The 21858-nt window shown below is 42.3% G+C and overlaps 1 protein-coding gene across 4 annotated transcripts in view; it reads left to right on the forward strand.

Moving 5' to 3' along the window:
• The window catches only part of LOC129831282 (voltage-dependent calcium channel gamma-6 subunit-like), a 64493-nt gene extending 43632 nt beyond the window's left edge, over window positions 1-20861 (forward strand). For 3 of the 4 annotated variants that reach the window (XM_055894533.1, XM_055894531.1, XM_055894534.1), the window contains 4 exons: window positions 15514-16431; window positions 17144-17218; window positions 18127-18264; window positions 19279-20861. In XM_055894533.1, the coding sequence (XP_055750508.1) occupies window positions 16017-16431; window positions 17144-17218; window positions 18127-18264; window positions 19279-19502 (852 nt within the window). In that variant the 5' untranslated portion in view covers window positions 15514-16016 and the 3' untranslated portion in view covers window positions 19503-20861. Of the gene's footprint in view, window positions 1-10674; window positions 13086-15513; window positions 16432-17143; window positions 17219-18126; window positions 18265-19278 lie in introns of those variants that run through there. The other variant, XM_055894535.1, reaches the window with a different exon arrangement.
• The last annotated feature ends 997 nt before the right edge of the window (window positions 20862-21858 follow it).

Raw genomic sequence — 21858 nt, forward strand, 5'->3', positions numbered from 1 at the left:
GTTGTAAGATGTATTTTTTAATTTTTTAATAAAAGTAACAAATAATTAACTTCTTATGGCTGCAGGGGCAGTATTGAGTAGCTTGGATGAAAGGTGCACAGAGGTGCCCATAGTAAACTGCCTGCTCCTCAGTCCCAGTTGCTAATATATGCATATTATTAGTATTGGATAGAAAACACTCTGAAGTTTCTAAAACTGTTTGAATTATGTCTGTGAGTATAACAGAACTCATATGGCAGGCAAAAACCTGAGAAGTTCCACTTCCTATTTGAATTCTTTCTGAGGTGGCAGATTTTCAACCAAGCTCTCATTGAAATTACAGCAAGATATTGATGAGTTTTCACTTCCTACGGCTTCCACTAGATGTCAATAGAACTTTGTCTGATGACTCTAATGTGAAGGGGGGCCGAAGGAGACAGGAATTAGTCAGATCTGCCACGAGCTGACCATGCTTTCACATGCGCGTTCACATGAGGAGGACCTCCGTTCCACCGCTCTTCTGAAGTCAATCTAATTCTCTGTTGACCCCAACATGGCGGCTAATTTGGCTATTGTTCTGAGCTCCGTCTCAGATTATTGCATGATTTGCTTTTTCCTTAAAGTGTTTTTGAAATCTGACACAGCGGTTGCATTAAGGAGAGGTATATCTATAATTCCATGTGTATAGCTTGTATTATCATCTACATTTATGATGAGTATTTCTGTTGAAACGATGTGTCTATGCAAAATAACTTGATGTTTTTGGAACTAGTGAATGTAACGCGCCAATGTAAACTCCGATTTTTTGTTATAAATATGAACTTTATCAAACAAAACATGCATGTATTGTGTAACATGAAGCCCTATGACAGTCATCTGATGAAGATAATCAAAGGATAGGGATTAATTTTATCTCTATTTCTGCTTTTTCTGACTGCTATCTTTCGCTGGAAAAATGGCTGTGCTTATTGTGGTTTGGTGTGACCTAACATAATCGTTTGTAGTGCTTTCGCCGAAAAGCATATTTGAAATCGGACACTTTGGTGGGATTAACAGCAAGATTACCTTTAAAATTATATAAGACACGTATGTTTGAGGAATTTTAATTATGAGATTTCTGTTGTTTGAATTTGGCGCCCTGCACTTTCACTGGCTGTTGTCATATCGATCCCGGTAGCGGGATGCAGCCATAAAAAGAGCAGAAGTAAAATAACAATAGTGAGGCTACATTTGGGCTCCCGAGTGGCGCAGTGGTCTAAGGCACTGCATTTCAGTGCTAGAAACGTCACTACAGACACCCTGGTTTGAATTGCATTTAGTTACATACAGTATAAGAGGTTAACACTGGCCAAAACTGATTATTGTTGCATTAACTCTACACTGGTGCCACTTTCTTTTGCCAAGTATACATTTTGCACAGGAATGACAAAAGCCCCATTGATGGAGGAGGGTAAAATCGTTGGCATTGGCAACAGTCACGCATTCCCATCCAACCTGTAAGATCACAACTAAGCACATTTCATAACCCCAATCAAGGGCACTCCACTATTTGTGGCTCGATGGTGCTAAACATAGGCCTTTCCTTCTAGCCTGACCCTAATTATCCTTGTTATGGTACCACAATAATAGACCTAACAGCTTTGGGATCTTTTTGGAACACCACACCTATATCTTCAATGTTGTGGCTGGAATTAATTATTGACTGGGTCCAAGGCACGCTAATGATGACTGACGTCTCAACTTCCCCCAAACACGTTCCTTTATTTACCACAGGAAGTTGTACCATATAGACAGGTTATGGGATAGTTCAGTTTGACATTTTAACGGAATCAAAGTAATTTAAATTCAATTCTAATATCTTTATTCATTCAAATTGAAAAAGGTAAAATAAAAAGTAAAATAAATGCTCAAGTAAAATAAAAAATTGTAGATCATTTTAAGTTTCACATGGAATTGCCTGCATACATTGCTGGTTTGAAAAAATAATATTCTGTTGCCAGATTTCTGTTATGTAATGCCGCATCTTCAAGCGCAACGGCCAAAGATTGGGGAGAGCATGGAAAAGTGAACATCACTTTGTCTGAACATGAGTGTCAACCTCTGAACATAAGTGTTACAGTATGCTGCCACCTGATTATTTCTCTGGGGGCACCAGTTGAGAAGAAGCGCGGTTCTACTTCTCTGTCTATATGACTCATCCTCTATCTACCGTCGCCAGCTACGAGGCTACATACAGTGCCTTCAGAAAGTATTCATACACCTTGACTGATTCCACATGTATTGTTACAGCCTGAATTCAAAATGGATTACATTTTTAAAAAATCTCACCCATCTACACACAAAGATGACAATGTGAAAACATGTTTTGTAGACATTTTTGCACATTGAACATTAAGTAAATAAATATCTAATTTACATACACGATATACTGTATATGGAGATAATCAATGTCTGCTTTCTTTTACCCATCTACCGATAGGTGCCCTTCTTTGCGAGGCATTGGAAGACCTCCCTGGTCTTTGTGGTTGAATTTGTGTTTGAAATTCACTGCTCGACTGAGGGACCTTACAATTATCTGTATGTTTGGTGTACAGAGATGAGGTATTCATTCGAAATAAGTTCACACTGTTTTTGCACACAATGAGTCCATGCAACTTATTATGTGACTTGTTAAGCACATTTTTATTCCTAATCTTATTTAGGCTAGTCATAACAAAGTGGTTGAATACTTTGACTCAAGACATTTCAGCTTTTCAATTTTAATTCATTTGTAAAAATGTCTAAAAACAGAATTCCACTTTGATATTATGGAGTATTGTGTGTAGGCCAGGGACAACAAAATCTAAACGTAATCAATTTTAATTTCAGGCTGTAACACAACAAAATGTGGAAAAAGACAAGGGGTGTGAATACTTTCTGAAGGTGCTGTAAGTGTCTGTTTCTAATAGCCAGGACTAGAGCAGTGTGCATTTCGCTGTGTTTACATAAAGTTAAAGATGACACCAGAAACGTTCAGCCAAGCCTACCAGCAGTGCCATACAGTCGCACTATGAATACATTTGGCCGCAGGGTGAATTAGGGACATGTGTCTCAGCCAGTTGTATCATATCCTCTCTCACACCAACAAGCCAATCTGCTGAGTGACAGGTTCCCACATGTGATGGGGCCATCCAGGGTCATCTTAATTTAGCTTCAGTGTAGAATGGCTGGAGCCATTCAGTTCGGTGAGGTGTCCTGTCGTGTCTTGAGGCTGTGGCTGTCAATTGAGGCTGTCAATTGATGTCCGTTCCTGTTGTGAAATCCAATTAGGGAGGTGTGGTTGAACTGCTCAGTCCAACACCTGGCCAGCTAAATGATCCTTTGGGGAAATAAAATACTTTGTTGAGTGACTGGACGGCCATTTTGTGTCTCCTGCAATGGTTGGACGGACATTCCCTTTTTCACGTGACTGGTGACACAATGCACTTCTGAATTGTCTCCGTACTGCTGTTCTCTTTGTTGCTACTTGGCTACCTGCCAAACGTATCAACTCCTAATAACTATTTAATCAAACGTTGTATATATGTTTACCAAGGTCTTAGTTTTAGTTTTGTCCTTACACTACTTTTTTAATTGAACTTTTTTTTACCCCGGACGCTTTATCTGGACATAGATCTGCAGGACCTACTCCGGCCCCAAAAAATGCTAAGGTACATGATGCCTTCTCATTGCAATCGCTGTACTCTTAATATACGAGAGAACTATCGCCTTTTGGTGAGGATAGCCAAGTTGCAATTAGTGGATTTGGCTATTTCACCCACACCCGTTGCTGACAGGTGTTTAACATCGAGCACACAGCCATGCGATCTCCATAGACAAACATTGGCAGTATAATGACCTTACTGAAGAGCTTAGTGACTTTCAACATTGCAACGTCATTGGATGCCACCTTTCCAGTTCGTTAAATTCCTGCCTTGTTAGAGCTGCCCCGGTCAACTGTAAGTGCTGTTATTGTGAAGTGGAAACGTATAGGAGCAGCCGCAAAATGGTAGGCCACACAAGCTCACAGAACTGGACCACCGAGTGCTGAAGCACGTAGCGCGTAAAAATTGTATGTCCTCAGATGCAACACACTATTGAGTTCCAACCTGCCTATGGAAGCAAAATCAGCACAAGAACTGTTCGTCGGGAGCTTCATGAAATAGGTTTCCATGGCCGAGCAGCCGCACACAAGCCTAAGATCACCATACGCAATACCAAGCGTCGGCTGGAGTGGTGTAAATCTTGTCGTCATTAGACTCTGGAGCACTGGAAATGTGCCCTACCTGCCACAATGCACAGTGCCAACTGTAAAGTTTGGTGGAGGAGAAATAATGGTCTGGGGCTGTCTTTCATGGTTTGGGCTAGGCCCCTTAGTTGCAGTGAAGGGAAATCTTAACTCTACAGCATACAGTGACATTCTAGATGGTTCTGTGCTTCCAACTTTGTGGCAACAGTTTGTGGAAGGCCCTTTCCTGTTTCGGCATGACAATACCCCCGTGCACAAAGTGAGGTCCATGCAGAAATGGTTTGTCGAAATCGGTATGGAAGAACCTGACTGGCCTGCACAGAGCCCTGACCTCAACCCCATCGTACACCTTTGGGATGAATTGGAACGCAGACTGTGAGCCAGGCCTAATCACCCACCTCAGTAATGTTCTTGTTTCTGAATGGAAGCAAGTCCCCGCAGCAATGCTCCAACATCTAGTTGAAAGCCTTCCAAGAAGAGTGGAGGCTGTTATAGCAGCAAAAGGGGGACCCACTCCATATTAATGCCCATGATTTTGGAATGAGATGATCGACGAACAGGTGTCCACGTACTTTTTGTCATGTAGTGTAAAATGGTACATTTCAGATGAACTCCAGACCAGCCATTGCATTGACAGCCGCTATTGCGTTAGCTAGCCTCAGACATTCATCCTAGCTTTACTATAAACTGGCTAGCTTTATCAGGCAGCTTTAGATGCGAGGGGAAAATTAATATATTTGCTAGTTAGTTAACCCTCTGATTTGAAGAAGTGGATTATAAATGCCATTAGCTAGCTAGATAGTAAGTTAGTAAAAAAATATAGGCGGTTGTGGCGATATGCCGCCATCTGGTGGCAACTAGAAACAATTGCATAATAGCAACTATTTTCAAATTGATGGTCCTTGAAAATAAATATTAGTGCTTGAAAAAGTACTTAAATCCTTGAATTTGACTTGCTATTGTCTGTACGAACTCTAAACTAAACTAATGAAAGGGCTGCTTCATGTGCTTGGCCCTAGTTTGTTGAACATAATAAACGGCTCCCTATCCTCCAGATGTGCACCACACTCACTAAAAGTCGTAGTAAAGCCTCTCCTGAAAAAGCCAAACCTTGACCCCGAAAATTTTAAAAACTATTAGCCTAGAGTATATTGAATCTCCCATTCCTCTAAAACAATTTAGAAAAAGCTGTTGCGCAGCAACTCACTGCCTTCCCGAAGACAAATAATGTATACGAAACACCACAGTCTGGTTTTAGACCGTGTCGTTGAACTGAGACTGCACTCGTGAAGGTGGTAAATTACCTTTTAATGGTGTCAGACCAAGGCTCTGCATCTGTTCTCCTGCTCCTAGAACTTAGTGTGGCTTTTGACACCATCGACAACCACATTCTTTTGGAGAGTTTGGAAACCCTAATGGGTCTACCACAGGGTTCGTCAACTGGTGGACGTGCGGGTGGTTATATTTGTCCCCCCAAGTTTTCTGAGCAAAAAATATAATATCTTTCTGATAGATAAGATCTAAACCAGGCAATAGCTATTCTGTGTAGACCAGGGATCATCAACTTTTTTCTGGAGGAACATGATTCCAAATCATTTGTAGACTACAAATTGACCGCAAGAAGTCCAAACAGATATGTTTGACTAAAACATACTCATTTCAAACCTTGCTTACATTTGTGTACGATCACGTCTCTATTATGGGTGGGAATACTTGGGAACAGATTTCTTAAATTAAAATCACTTGGAACTGATTTCCTGGTGTTTTTACAGTCTTATGTCCAACAATGAAAATTCCACATACAAAATAATATGTATACACTACTGGTCAAAGGTTTAAGAACACCTATTCTACATTGTAGAATAATATTGAGACATTAAAACTATTAAATAACACATGGAATCATGTAGTACACAAAAAAAGTTTTAAACAAATCAAAATGTTTTGTTTTGAGATTCTTAAAATCAAATCAAATTTTATTGTACCAGTGATTAGCAGATGTTATTGCGGGTGTAGCGAAATGCTTGTGCTTCTAGCTCCGACAGTGCAGTAATATCTAATATCTAACAAATTACACAACATATACCCAATACACACAAGTCTAAGTAGGAATGAATTAAGACTATATGCATATGGATGAGTGGAATGACTAAGATACAGTAGAATAGTATAGAAAAGCAGTATATACATATGAGATGAGTAATGCAAGATATGTAAGCATTATTAAGTGAATGAGATACCATAGAATAGTCTAGAAAACAGTATATACACATGAGATGAGTAATGCCAGAAATGTAAACATTAAGTGACTAAGATAACGTAGAATAGTATAGAATACAGTATGAGATGAATAATGCAAGACATGTAAACATTATTAAGTGACTAAGATACCGGAGAATAGTATAGAATACAGTATAAACATATGAGATGAGTAATGCCAGATATGTAAACATTATTCAAGTGACTAGTGTTCCATTCCTTAAAGTGGCCAGTGATTCCTAGTCTATGCCTACAGGCAGCAGCCTCGAATGTGATAGTGATTGCTGTTTAACAATCTGTTTAACAGTCTGGCCTTGAGATAGAAGCTGTTTTTCAGTCACTCGGTCCCAGCTTTGATGCACCTGTACTGACCCCGCCTTCTAGGTGATAGCGGGGTGAACAGGCAGTGGCTCGGGTGGTTGTTGTCCTTGATCATTTTTTTGGCCTTCCTATGACATTGGGTGCTGTAGGTGTCTTGGAGGGCGGGTAGTTTGCCCCTGGGAATGCGTTGGGCAGACCGCACCACCCTCTGGAGAGCCAGGCGGTGATACAACTCAACAGAACGCTTCAATAGTGCATCTGTAAAAATGTGTGAGGGTTTTAGGTGACAAGTCTAAATTAAGTTAAGTCAAAATTAAGTTAAGTTAAGTACAGTTAAGTCATCTGCAAACTTGATGGCTGAGTTGGAGGTGTGCTTGTCCACGCAGTCATGGGTGAATAGGGAGTACAGGAGGGGGCTGAGCACGCACCTTTGTGGATGCTCAGTGTTGAGCATCAGCGAAGTGGAGGTGATGTTTCCTACCTTCACCACCTGGGTGCGGCCCTTCAGGAAGTCCAGGACCCAGTTGCACAGGGCAAGGGTTCAGACCCAGGGCCTCAAGCTTAATGATGAGCTTGGAGGGTACTATGGTGTTGAATGCTGAGCTATAGTCAATAAACAGCATTCTGACATAGGTATTCCTCTTGTCCAGATGGGATAGGGCAGTGTGCAGAGTGATGGCGATTGCATCGTCTGTGGATCTATTGGGGCGGTAAGCAAATTGAAGTGGGTCTAGGGTGGCAGGTAAGGTAGAGGTGATATGATCCTTGACTAGTCTCTCAAAGCACTCCATGATGACAGAGGTGAGTGTTTTCCTTTTGTAGTCTGTGATTGTCTGTAGTTCCTGCCATATACGTCTCGTGTCTGAGCTGTTGAATTGCTGACGTTTAGCTTGTTTGATTGCCTTGCAGAGTGAATGACTACACTGTTTATATTCTGCCATATTACCAGTCGCCTTGCCATTGTTAAATGCGGTAGTTCGCACTTTCAGTTTCCCGCGAATGCTACCATGCTGACTCCGACAGAGTATCCCGAGAGAGCCATGTTTCCGTGAAACTAAGTATGTTACAGGACCCGATGCCTCTCTGGAAAGAAATCCTTGTTCTCAGCTCATCAACTTTGTTATCCAAAGACTGAACATTAGTGAGTAAAATACTCGGAAGAGGTGGGTGGTGTGCACACCTCCTAAGTTGAACCAGCAGGCTGCCTCGAGTGCCTCTCCTCCGCCGGGATGTTTGGATCGGTCTCTGGAATAAGTTCAATTGATCGGGGGAGAGTGAACAAAGGATCTGCTCCAGGGAAGTCGTATTGCTGGTCATAATGCTGGTAGTTCTGGTGAGTTACCGCCGCTCTAATATCCGATAGCTCTTCCCGGCTGTATATAATGACACAATACATTTCCTGAGCTAATAATGTAAAAAATAGTACAGAAACAAACTAAATACTGCAACGTTTTCTAAGAGCTAGTCGCAATCTCTGTCAGCGCCACCCTTTGCCTTGATGACAGCTTTGCACACTCTTGGCATTCTCTCAACCAGCTTCATGAGGTAGTCACCTGGAATGTATTTCAATTAACAGGTGTGCCTTCTTAAAAGTACATTTGTGGAATTTATTTCCTTCTTAATGTGTTTGAGCCAATCAGATGTGTGGTGACAAGATATGGGGGGGGGGGGGGGGGCTATATACAGAAGATAACCCTATTTGGTAAAAGACCAAGTCCAGAGTTCAAGTAACATACACATCTCAACATCAACTGTTCAGAGGAGACTGTGTGAATCACGCCTTCATGGTCGAATTGCTGCAAATAAACCACTACTTAAGGACACCAACAAGAATAAGAAACTTGCTTGGGCCAAGAAAACCGAGCAATGGTGGAAATTTGTCCTTCGGTCTGGAGTCCAAATTGGAGACTTTTGGTTCCAACCGCCGTGTCTTTGTGAGACGCGGTGTGGGTGAACGGATGATCTCCGCATGTGTGTTTCCCACCATAAAGCATGGAGGAGGAGGTGTTATGGTGTGGGGGTGCTTTGCTGCTGACACTGTCTGTGATTTATTTAGAATTCAAGGCACACTTAACCAGCATGGCTACCACAGCATTCTGCAGCGATACGCCATCCCATCTGGTTTGGGCTTAGTGGGACTATCATTTGTTTTTCAACAGGACAATGGCCAAACACACCTTCCGGCTGTGTAAGGGCTATTTGACCGAGAAAGAGTGCTGCATCAGATGACCTGGCCTCCTCAATCCCTCCGACCTCAAAGAGATTAAGATGGTTTAGGATGAATCGGACTGCAGAGTGAAGGAAAAGCAGCCAACAACTGCTCAGTATATGTGGGAACTCCTTCAAGACTGTTGGAAAAGCATTCCAGGTGAAGCTGGTTGAGAGAATGCCAAGAGTGTGCAAAGCTGTCATCAAGGAAAAGTGTGTGGGCCTTGTCTCAGGGTAGTAAGTTGGTGGTCTGTTAATATCCCTCTAGTGGTGTGGGGGCTGTGCTTTGGCAAAGTGGGTGGGGTTATATCCTGCCTGGTTGGCCCTGTTCGGGGGTATCCTTGGACAGGGCCACAGTGTCCCACAATCCCTCCCTCCCGTCTCATTCTCTAGTATCTATGCTGCAATAGTCAATGTGCCGGGGGGCTAGCGTCACTCTTTCCTATCTGGTGAAATTCTCCTGTCTTATCTGGTGTCCTGTGTGAACTTAAGTATGCTCCCTGTAATTCTCCCATCTCTCTCACCCCTCCCCGGAGGACCTGAGTCCTAGGACCATGCCTCAGGACTAGCTGGCCTGATGACTCCTGGCTAATGACTCCCTAGTCCACTTGGTCATGCTGCTGATCCAGTTTCTGCTCTTTTGCCTGTGGCTATGGAACTCTGACCTGTTCATCTGACGTGCTACCTTGTCGTGCTGCTGCTAGAGTTTTAACTCCCCCTCTTTCTCCCTCTCTACCGCACCTGCTGTCTAGACCTCTGAATGCTCAGCTATGAAAAGCCAACTGACATTTACTCCTGAGGTGCTGACCTGTTGCACCCTCTACATCCACCGTGATTATTATTTTACCCTGCTGGTCATCTATGAACATTTGAACATCTTGAAGAACGATCTGGCCTTAATGGCCATGTACTCTTATAATCTCCACCTGGCACAGCCAGAAGAGAACTGGCCACCCCTCAGGGCCTGGCTCCTCTCTAGGTTTCTTCCTAGGTTTCTTTCTAGGGAGTTTTTCCTAGCCACCGTGCTTCTACATCTGCATTGCTTGCTGTTAGGTGTTTTAGGCTGGGTTTCTGTATAAGCACTTTGTAACATCTGCTGATGTGAAAAGGGCTTTATAAATACATTTGATTTGATTTTCGTTACTTCTGATATGCTGCTGTTGAAACGTTAATCTGAGTGCACATCAGTACTCGGTATAACGGTGATTTCTCTTCCACACTGTCTTCACAATGATAATGTTGTCAGGCGATATGGCAGAGGAAATTTGTTTAGACAAAATTGAGAAAGGGAAATAGGAGTGAGAGCGAGGATAAATGTGAGAAATAATTGTTGATAGAGTAAATCAACAGAGAAAGGGTCTGAGACGAGGGTGTGCGTGCATGTTGTATGTTACATTCAATGTGTGTGTCACTAAGTGTGTGATAGAGAAATTGAGAGCGAGAGAGAGAGACAAGGAGGTTGATGAGTAATCGCTCTTCTTCACAGTGCACAGAACTGGCAGGCGCTCCTCCTGTGGCAATCCCCTTATCTCTCTCTGCGTCAGCCAGGACCTTAATATAATCAGAGAGAGAAGGAAGCACAGTATCACCACTGGCTATTATGCAGCTCACAGTCAGAGAGGAGTGGATGGACTGCCGTACTGACAGCACATACAATGGAATATAACCTACTAAACCTTAATACCACACCATATACAATCCTTCTAGCTATACTACAGCTAACCTATAATAAACCTTACATTTCCCGTGTCATGTCCCCTTTTCAGAAAGAACTCCATGCCATACACGCCAAATAAGGCATTAAGTACTCCTCCAAGCCTTAGATAGCACACCAGACCATCCAACATGCTTCAGCTCTTCGTCAACTTTGAAGCCTTTTTTTAGTAATAGCAATGTATTATCCATAGACCACAACAGCACAAGGCAACCCAACCCCAACTTTGTCCCGTATGAATCCCCCTCACACTGGTCTAATCATATTACGCGTTAGGATTCATCCTCGCCATGCATGCCTTTTAATTCTGGGGGGCTCATTTTGTCCTGTACTGCAACCCCACAAAGCTCTGACTGGTAGTGCCATCTTATGGAGATAATTTGCTGCTACAGTCTCTTAGTAAGTCGCAGTCCGGGACCCTTTTCTAATACTTCAGAAATGCATCCTTCCCTCCTACCTTCCTTGAAGTAATCAGAGATATCAATTAGTTGGATTGGTGAAAGTAATGGGGTGATAACATTTCTTACACCTATCCAATCACGTATAAATCTCTCCTTGCCTCAAGGACGCAAGGAAGGAAGGATGCATTTTCAAAGATATTTGAGGAAACAAGGAAGGAAGGATGCATTTCTGTATTCGAACACGGCCCGATCTCTCTCATTACTTACTTATCACAATGCTGAGCACATCTGACTGCAGCATTCTGTCACTGACAGGAGAATAATTCCCCAGGTGAATGAACGTTTCCAGTCGCATAATGACCAACTCTGTTGAAGCACTGTTCAGACCAGAGAGGTCACAACTACCCCTGCGTTGCATTCTTATAGACTAATAATGTTATTATGTGGGCCCAGATATACATACCAGCAGTACATGTATTTTTGTTAAACAATTATTTGTTCATACAGTATGTATAATTTATTTATGCAAAACGATTACAATATGACCTCACTACATAGGTCTGTCCCCCTGATCGGGGGTTGTGGTATGGTGTTGAGGTCCTTATGCCTATGTTGTGTACTGTACAGTATGTGCTTCAGGACATGGGATCTGAACGGTATGTGCTGGTAACAGCCATCCCCATGCACTCACTGTATAAGGTTCTGCATTGGGCAGCGGCAGTATAAAAGATTTACATGCATGATCACTTTTTTTTTTTTTTACTTTCCGATACAGGAGAAAGTGACATTTACTTTTGAGTCAACTTGATTTTGAGTTTTTATAAATCATTCACTAATAAGTCTCCCCAGCAACAATTGTAATAATGTCACCTTTAGAATGGAAGACATCGAGTACATTTCTAACATGTCCCCATTTCTTCTTCCTCCTGCCAAGAGGACGCCTTTATCTAGGGCAATGTACAAAAGTCACACTTACTTTTGCATAGCCGCTTTATATAGCCGCTTTAAAATAGACTTTGCATTAACTCAAGCAATACAGGTTGGATCTTGCTCATGGGTACATTACCGTTAAGTGGTATAGACCCTGTGAATAGATCCTGCAAGTCCAGTTGCTTAGCTGTAATCAGATAATACTGTCTCCTACAAAAACCCAGATTGACCATGGATAAATTGTGGCTTTGAAGTTGTCAGCAGAGGCAGAGTATTTGGTTTGCCCCTTGCCGTTACTCGATCTTGCTCCACCTACGTCACACCTTCAAGGCTATATGCAGAGTTTCTTTTTTGAAGTGTTGCAGCCACAATTCTTTAATCAACAAAATACTAGCAGAAGCCCCAGGAATTTACCTCCACCCCCTTTCCTGACACAACCTCGTCAGGGATCCAGTGCCTCTAGTTCTTTTTTTATGTCATTAACAGGTGGTTGTCAAAAATAGAATGAAGAAACACACACACCAAACTCTCTCGTGTACACGCGCTCTCTCTCTCACTCAGACAAACACACTATCAGGTGCAGGCACACGCAAACACACATGCGCACACACACACACACAGTAACGGGTGCATGCTCACACACACACACATCCGCACGCACGCACACACGACACAGACACAGAGTGATATAGAGACCACACACTCGTGACGCATATTCTCGCAAATACATTTTACAGGGGCCAGCAAAGACAGATAGTTCCAGCACAACCATATGTGCATGTCTAAACAAACATATACACTTTCAAACACCACGTAGGCATGTGGCCACATAGTTACTAAACCCACCCATTCATCAACTCTCTGCAACACAAGGCTACTTTGGCCTCCACCCTCTTTCCACTGCCCATACCTCCTCTCTTCCTCTGCGATCCCTCTCTCGCTCACTCCCTCTCTTCGCCTCGCCCTATTTCATTCCCGAACTGAACCACACACACACACCAAGCAGGTCAGCAACTTCTTCATATCATTGTTATGATTCGTACCGTGGTCATGACTAAAGTCTATAGTAAAGCAAAATGAGTAGAAGTTAATTCCGTTGTGTCCATTGTAGATATTGAATTACAGCGCTGCAAAATAAACTGAATTGCTTATGCTCAAATGATGGCCTTGAATGTTGCTCTGGGGTCTCTGCATTTGTTGCCGCTTGTGTTTTTGCTCATTTCAATTTCCTGTTGATCACACTGTTGTATATTTCAATGGGTTCAATGTCATTGAATAAGTTGATTTGAATGGAATATTGCGAGGCACTTTAAGTATTCAAAACTGAATCATAGAGGACTGTTTTGCATCTGTAATTGTAATATCTATGATTCAGAGATTTCTCTCATTAAGCTGCCAATTTGTATATCATGCGAGGGTAACAGTAAAGCTGTGCAAATATTTGTGATGAAACCTTTTCATTGTCTTATTTTTTAGTTGGCATACTAGTTGCTTAGACTTCTTTGTAAGGGAGCTATGTGTAGGATAATTACTACTGTTGTCCATCTTTCAGTCTACAGTAAATATAGATATAGTACTTTAAGATGTGTAAGTGACTTTAACACAACTCTGACTTAAATGATAGTAACTGAAGTAACATGTGCATACCAGTGGAGGCACAGAGAATTTCATAAAAATAGTGGAGGAAAAAAATAGATATATAATTTTTAGATTAAACTATACAAAATATATTCACGTCACCAAATAATTGATTAAAACACACTGTTTTGCAATGAAGGTTTACAGAATCCTAAGCAGCACTCTGTAGGGTAGCACCATGGTGTAGCCGGAGGACAGCTAGTTTCTGTCCTCCTCTGAGTACATTTGACTTCAATACAAAACCTAGGAGGCTCATGGTTTTCACCCCCTTCCATAGACTTACACAGTAGTTATGGCAACTCCCAGAGGATGTCCTCCAACCTATCAGAGCTCTTGCAGCATGAATTGACATTTTGTCGACTCAATTAAAGGGTCAGAGAATTAATCTAGTACTGAGAGCATAAGCTACAGCTAGCATTGCAGTGCATAACTTGTGGTGAGCAGTTGACTCGAAGAGATAGAAAGACAAGTTACAGTTAACAAATACATTTCTTCAAAATTGAAGATGGAGAGCGAGAGAGCTAGTTTTCGTAGTATTTTTTTCACTTACAGTACTTAGCTAGCTTAGCTAGCTAGCAAGTTTAGCCTACTCAAACACCCGGCTCAAACGGAGAGGGGTGCTAGGTTAGCTAGCTGGCTATGGCTATCCAACACTGGAAGTCTTCCAAGTCAAGGAAGGTTTTATTAATTTATTGCTACCGGGGCCTGCCGGTGTAACTGCTAAACTGATTGCTGACTGTACACTGTACTGCATGATTGTAGCAGGTTTACTAATGCGTTAGTTCTATTAGCTATGTTGACTATGACGTTAGATAATATTGTGACAACGATGTAGGCTGTGTGTAGCAGTTAGCGGTTATGTTATGAAGGGTTTGCTTGGAAAGTTTTTTTTCTCCTGGTCACAGACAGCTAATGTGTTGTGCACTGAAGTCCGCAAGTGAAGGGAAAGGGTGAGAGAGGAGTAACGTGCGTAGATACGAAAAGGAATTACAACAAACAAAGTGATCACGCTCTTTGTTTATGGCTGCTATGAAAGTGAACTGTGTTTGCGTGTGATCAGGAGTTGTATTCATTCCCCCGATTCTGTTGAAAAATGTTTCTTAAACTGAAGCAAACGTGACGAAACAGGGATAAACAGACCTGAATTTGTCCAATATCAACTCTCGTTTTCAACTGTAGGACTAATGATTACACCCTAGATCAGCTAACGTTAGATGCAGCTAAAAGTGTGTGCAAGGCGGTATTGAATGTAACACGATCTGTCACCATGATTACAAAACATTCTCTCGACCTGTGCACTTACGTTGTAAACTTTTATTCATAGGCTAGGTTGTAGCAACCTCATGATGGGTATAGGGAAAATTGGAGTATCATGTAGTAGCCTAAACCTATCGATGTTACATTGAGTTGGGTGAATGGAATATGAATGACAGTCATCCAATATGCTGTAATAGAAATAAGGTCATGCTCATAAACATTTTTTGTGTCTGCCCTCATCTTAAAACGGTACTGACCTCCACTGGTGCACACAATATTTTCTAAGAAAAGGTGAGAAAGTATCAATTTGGCACTCATTAACATGTGCTGGTTCAGACTTGATATCCAACCATGCAGTTGGAAAGTATTCTTTGCAGCATTAAAATGATATTTGCCATGTTGGATTGGATCAGACTCTATAAGGTGACATGGAGGTTGTTCATTTTAGTTTGTACTAACATTGTGATGGATTAAAGTCAGTAGATTTTCTTCTACTGATGTTAAAACTCATTGTTTTTTTTTCTTGGTTTTTCTTCTAGAATAAGCTGCTTTCTCCCTCCTGGCTTCTCCTCCATATCTCCGTTTCCCAACATTTACACGGAAGCTACCTCTATTTTTGATATTTTTTTCTAATCTATTCTATCTTTTGAACCATTTTTAATTATGACCCGCTCATCGCATACTTCTTCCAAACCACCTTTTACATCAAGCTTTCAATGTCTGGTGTTAATACCTAACAATTCATGATTTTAATAATTAATAATATATATATATTTTCTGCACTGATAACCCTTAACATGCCTTATCCTTTTTTATGGTGGGTTTGGTATGTTTGCTTTATAAACTGAGTCATCAGTGCTGCTAATTCCCATTTCCCTTCTTTCCCTCCCTCCATTCCTCTTGCCTCACTAACCCCTGTCTACCATCCTTTCTATTGCTCCACTGCCACCTCACCATAAACCCATTCCCTGTCTCCTACACTCTCTACCTGTCTTTATCCATTATTCATATATTTTTTTCAATCGTAAACATCTGCAAAGCCATGTGGTCCACCTTCTTTCTGCACGAAGAGGATGGCAGGCCGATTCCACCAGGGGCGGGAATAGGACCCGGGGCAGGTACTCTGGGACTGACCGGTGTCATGGGTGGCAGAGGGGCTGGGGCTGGTGCTATGGGAGTTAAGCGCCGTGCAAAAGCGTCAACATCAGGAGGCATGAGCGAGGTCCAGGAGGGCAAGATCAAGCTGGCGTTCTTCGTGGCCATCGTGGGTGTGGTGTTGACTGTCTTGGGCTTGGGCACAGAGTATTGGGTGGAGCTGTCCCCGCCCAAGAACTTCTACAACAACCAGACGTGTCTGGCAGCACACTACGGGCTGTGGAAAGGATGCACCCGGACTCTATGGGTGGCTGACATAGACCCTGAGCGAGAGAGCTGTGGGCCGGCTGAACTGCCCGGAGGTAACTGCTCTGGAGTTGCATGAATAGGCCTACATTATTTTGTGTAAACCAAACGGTATCTACTCAAACTCATGCAATCCAATCTGTACATAACCACCTATCAGAAATCACAGACCCATTTTTTGCATACTGGCAAATTGTGTAAACCAAACCGCATTCACTCAAACTCATACATTCAAAACACTCTCTTGAGAAATCCTATGGCCCTTTATGCCAGATTTTAAAGGGGTAGTTCAGCCAAATTTCACAATCCCAAATTTCAAGGCCAGAAGTGACAATTATATCATTACTTAGCTATAGCCCCACCGTTAGTTACGGCTAGATATCAGTTATTTGTATTGTGGCCACAATCCAATGACTGGCCTTCAGGTGTAGACAGGATCACAGATGGACTGCAATATACATTTACATTCTGTAGGGATAGATGCTTACCTTAAACTCACACACCTATTACCCTCAAATACTGTACTAAAATGTCTTACTAGAGAGGGCAGTCTATATGTAGGATAAACAACCTTTTATCAGACTACAAGATGCCATAACACTAATTGCATAGAAGACATAACCTTGGCATTGTCATCGATGTGCACGAATGCATAATAATTAGTGTGCAGCAAGCCGTATGAATCTCAATAAGATTATGGTGATGTGCAAGTTGATAAGGTCTCCATCTGTTTCAAATAAGTTCCTTGTCTCTCCCTATCTCATTTAGAATCTAACTGCACCTACTTCAAGTTCTACACCACTGGAGAGAATGCCGTCCTCTTCCAGAAGACGACAGAAAAGAGTGAGTCAACTTGCCCCCTGCCTTCTTTCAACCCATGTCTCACCTTGCCCACCCACACGCTTTCTTTCTTCCTCAAGTCTGTCATCTATGTTGCACTGGGTCAGCCATTGACTGCAGTGAGTGTCTAAAATGTATTCCACCTACTCCTTTTCCATTATAGCATTGAAGTCAGTAAGACTGTTTCTTCATGGGTCAATGTGGGAAAAACGGTGAAATCCTTTTTTCTTTTTTTTTTTGTGAGCTCTAAACCAGAGGTGTCATGCGCCACATTTTTTAAGAGGGGCACTGATGGCTAAATTCTATTTCTTTGGATTTATAATATGCGCAAAATAAACTATCTTCTGGATTTTTTGTTAGTTTCAATGGGCATGATGCCCTACATTTCAGGATTGCGATATTTCATTTTTCTATTATCTCTACGCGAGTCAGTAACTCCTAGGGCAGCATGGGCAGCGTTTCCCAAACTCGGTCCCCGGGACCCCAAGGGGTACACGTTTTGGTTTTTGCCCGAGCACTACACAGCTGATTCAAATAATCAACTAATCATCAAGCTTTGATCATTTTAATCAGTTGTGTCGTGCTAGGGCAAAAAACAAAATGTGTACTACTTGGGGTCCGCAGGACTGAGTTTGGGAAACGCTTCCCTAGAGTATGTCAGTGAGGGGATGTACCAATATCTGTTAGAATTACAAGTGGATGCAAGGACTTTACCTTTTGTAGATTGGCCATTTTGAATAAGGTTTAACTTATTTGGTTATTTTACTTACCTTAGTTGAATGAACTCGTTGCAAGTCGCCCTGGATAAGAGGGTCTGCTAAATTACTCAAATGTAAATGTACCTGGTGCCAGTGTACTATGAATAATGGAATGTACCTGTATCAAGACGATGACCGTTTCGCTCTTCCCAGGTCTGAATGTGGCGGCGGCCATGATGGCCCTCTTCGGTCTCTTCCTGATGGTCACAGGGGCCATATGCATCACCACAGCCCTCAGCAAAGGAGAATCATTCTTCCTCAAGGCTGCATCGGTTTGCTTCATTCTGTCAGGTGAGTGAGTAGACATATGGCAGCCAAGGTGACATACTGTACATGTATAACTAAAATGATTAAATGTTACTATTTTGACATGTCTAATGAGACCTTGGGAAGATCTCAATTGCATACTCCTCGCGTCCTCTCTTCTCATCTCCTTCTCCAAACCCATTAGAGGAGAAGGTCAGCAGGGAGAGACCTCTGGCTTTGTCATCCAATGGGTTTTGAGAAGGAGACGAGAAGAGAGGAGCGAGGACATGAGGATTACGCAATTGAGATCTTCCCTATGTTGCTATCAGGTTTGAAGGTACAGTAAGACCCAGATGCAGACAACGTTGAATTAACAGTTTAATAATCCAACAGGGGCAGGCATAAGACAGGTCAAGGGCAGACAGGGGTCAGTAATCCAGAGGTGGGGCAAAGGTACAGCACGGCAGGCAGACTCAGGGTCAGGCAGAGTAGTCAGGCAGGGGTCAAAACCAGGAAGGTGAGAAAAAAGAGAGACTGGGGAAAAGCAGGAGCTGAGAGAAAACCGCTGGTTGACTTGACAAACAAGACAAACTGGCACAGACAGACAGAAAACACAGGTATAAATACACAGGAGATAATGGGGAAGATGGGTGACACCCGGAGGGGGGTGGAGACAATCATAAAGACAGGTGAAACAGATCCGGGTGTGACAGTTGCAGAGAGTTATGAGTACGTTAGGAGTCAACCTGTGCATGCAGCAACAACAAAAAAGCTACCGGTACTCAACACTTTAAAAAGCCATATAGCCGTTATTCAAGTGTATCAAGGGAGCTCACTAATTAGATACACAGGGCATTAGTCATGGCATCTGTCCAGTCCTGATATACTCTGATGCTCTGGGAAGTCGATCACAGCTATCAATACCACCTCCACCATCCCACCAGTAAAATGTATTTGCCAACTCCACACACACAAAACCCCTGATACCTCTCTCTTTTGTGCTTTATCCCTCTCTTTCTCTCTCTCCCTTCTCTATCACTCTTTTCTCCTCTCTCTTAGGCCTCTTGATTCTCCTGTCTCTTATTGTTTTCAACCAATCGGTACTCTCCTTCCTAGCCAGTGACCACTCGGTGCCGTTGCATCACGAGTTGTCTTGGTCAGTATCCTGTGTTGGGTGTGCAGGGGCCATTCTTATTTTGGGCGGAACCCTTTTTCTCTTGCTTGCGCTACCATTCAGTCCCTGGCGGAGGTGTTTTCCCCCCAAAAATGAAAGTGACAGCTAGTGGCGAAGAGGAGGTATTGCACTTTATCTGTATTGTCTTATAACTGTTGAGAAATGGACGGTCTCCTGCAATTTTACATTGAATCATTTGAAGTTGTGTAGAGGGGGGTTCAAGTTGTTCATCGTCTTGGATGTTTTTTCGCTCCTTATTTTGCATAAATCAGTAGGTCATTGAAGGGACACTATACTGTTCTTGACTTATGAAAGGGGAAGAACTAATGCAATGCCAAATTACTTGTGTGCTAGTCGACAGCAAATGTTTTCTCACATTGAAAGTGCAAAATGTAATGTGCCAGTATGTTCCCCCCTCCCCAAGTGTGAAATTCAATTGAATTCAAAATCATTTTAATTTAACAAAAACAACATTTTGCAGTTGTGTTTTGAATTGGTAAACATTACTTCATTATTTTTGCCAAATCTTTGATGACATTCTGATCGACAGTCTTATTAGAGAGTATAATCCTTAAGAAGAGTAATTGGGATTCAGATGTATTGCACAGAATGAAAGTACAGTACAACAATTCTAGAGTTTCTAGTAAATGAATACATACACAATCTCATGATATTGCAATGTTTTTACAACTGCCTTTAATTTATAGATGTGTATATATCAAAGAGACATTAGCCTCTAAATCCAAATGTTTTCAGACCTCAAAGGTCAAGATTAGTCTACGTCCCAGGCTATCAGGTTTTGTAGATTCAGTTATATGTCACAATATAAAAATAAGGTAAAAGACAAGCACCATGCAATTTCCAGATATGCAGAGCTTATGTTTTCCGTTCAGTTGTGTAGTGTAAGATGTGTGGACTCCTATTGACATTAGACTACTTTTGAGGTCTAAAAACATCTGACAAATTTTGATTTTGGAGTCTAATGTCCCTTAAAATTTTAGATACACCATCTGCTCTTGGTGTGTGGGTGACTATATTATAGAAATTACAATAAATTATTAAAACGGCACTGCCTAAAAACGTCTCTGCCTGAAAGGACAGGCAATTTTATCGTAAACCCTATTGAAGAGGTAAAGTGCTACAATTTATTGTAGCATTTAGGCTACTAACCAGTTATATAAGGTTGCATTGTAAATACAGTATTCAAAGTCATATGAGCCATTCAGTGTTGTAAATGAATGACGTAAAAACATTTCATGTGATCTGTGTAACCCAATGTCACACGTTTATAAATACTGTAAGGTTTTGTATCTGTTTTGTCTTTTTCCAGTGAGATAGTTGTCAGAGGTAATCTGTGCATATCCGTATTTCAATGGGTATTGAAAGGTAAATTGTGTCTGTGGTTTTCAATGGAAATAATTGCGTATATAAGACTTGATTTATTATTAAATGTGAAGACAACACACTGCATCCCTTTCTTGTGCTTTTTTTCTGTCTTTTTTTCCACTCTGCCCTCCTCCATCGTTCATCTCTCCATCATCTTCAACACACATCCCAGTCACCATCTTGACCCGTTTCCAGCTTTCTCTGTCTCCGCTGTCTCCCACATGTTGGCACCCTCTGCCGCTAAATTTAGAGCGTGGTGAATCCTGCCGAAGTGGTTATAAGAAACACAAACCTTGGATTCAAACTGTGATCCCCATCGCCAACATTGTCCAATTCAAACAACCCCACCCCCCCCACCCCCCACCCACCTCCCCAACCACCACCTCAGCCCACCCTTCCCACAAGCTTTTATTTCATCTTACTTGCTGAAGTCAGTCCAGTCTGGTCCTCATGTAGGCCTATCATGTGTCTCTATAAATGCCACACGCACTGTCACTCATTTCTCACCCCGCCTCTGGTGGCTGCTGCTGTGGGACGCGGTCCAGACGATTGGTGGTGGAGTCTGTGCTGTGTTAACCTCTACCCTCGTTCTCCCCCCTGCGGGCCAACTTCGCATGCAGCCCTGAAGCACAAATCAACCATCGCTAGACACCTGACACTCGGCCCAAGCTGTATATATAGATGTTCATCGTTTTCAAATGAAGCCGTTGCTCTCTTCTGAAAGAGAGTGTGTGTGTGGGGGGGGGGGTGGGGGGGTCCGGTGGTGGGAGTGCTTCTCTGAAATCCTGTTGTTGACGTGTGTGTGTGTCTGTGTGTGCATGCGTGTCGGTGTGGGTATGTGAAGTGTTGTGTGTCTGATCGTTTACAATGCATTTGCTTGCAAGTGTGTATAGCCTGTATATGCTGGAATCCGGGTGTGTGTGATGGCGATCGTGGGTGTTAACGACCTTTTGTGTGTGTCAGCAAGGATCAAGAGGTAATAAGAAGAACTGGCCTCTCTTGACGTTACCAAAATAGAGGTGGCCCGGCCACCTCGTAACTCACCTTGTTATGATGGTAGTACCAGCAGGGTTTACAGG

The sequence above is a fragment of the Salvelinus fontinalis genome, chromosome 32 (genome assembly GCF_029448725.1).
Source record: "Salvelinus fontinalis isolate EN_2023a chromosome 32, ASM2944872v1, whole genome shotgun sequence".
Taxonomy (NCBI): domain Eukaryota; kingdom Metazoa; phylum Chordata; class Actinopteri; order Salmoniformes; family Salmonidae; genus Salvelinus; species Salvelinus fontinalis.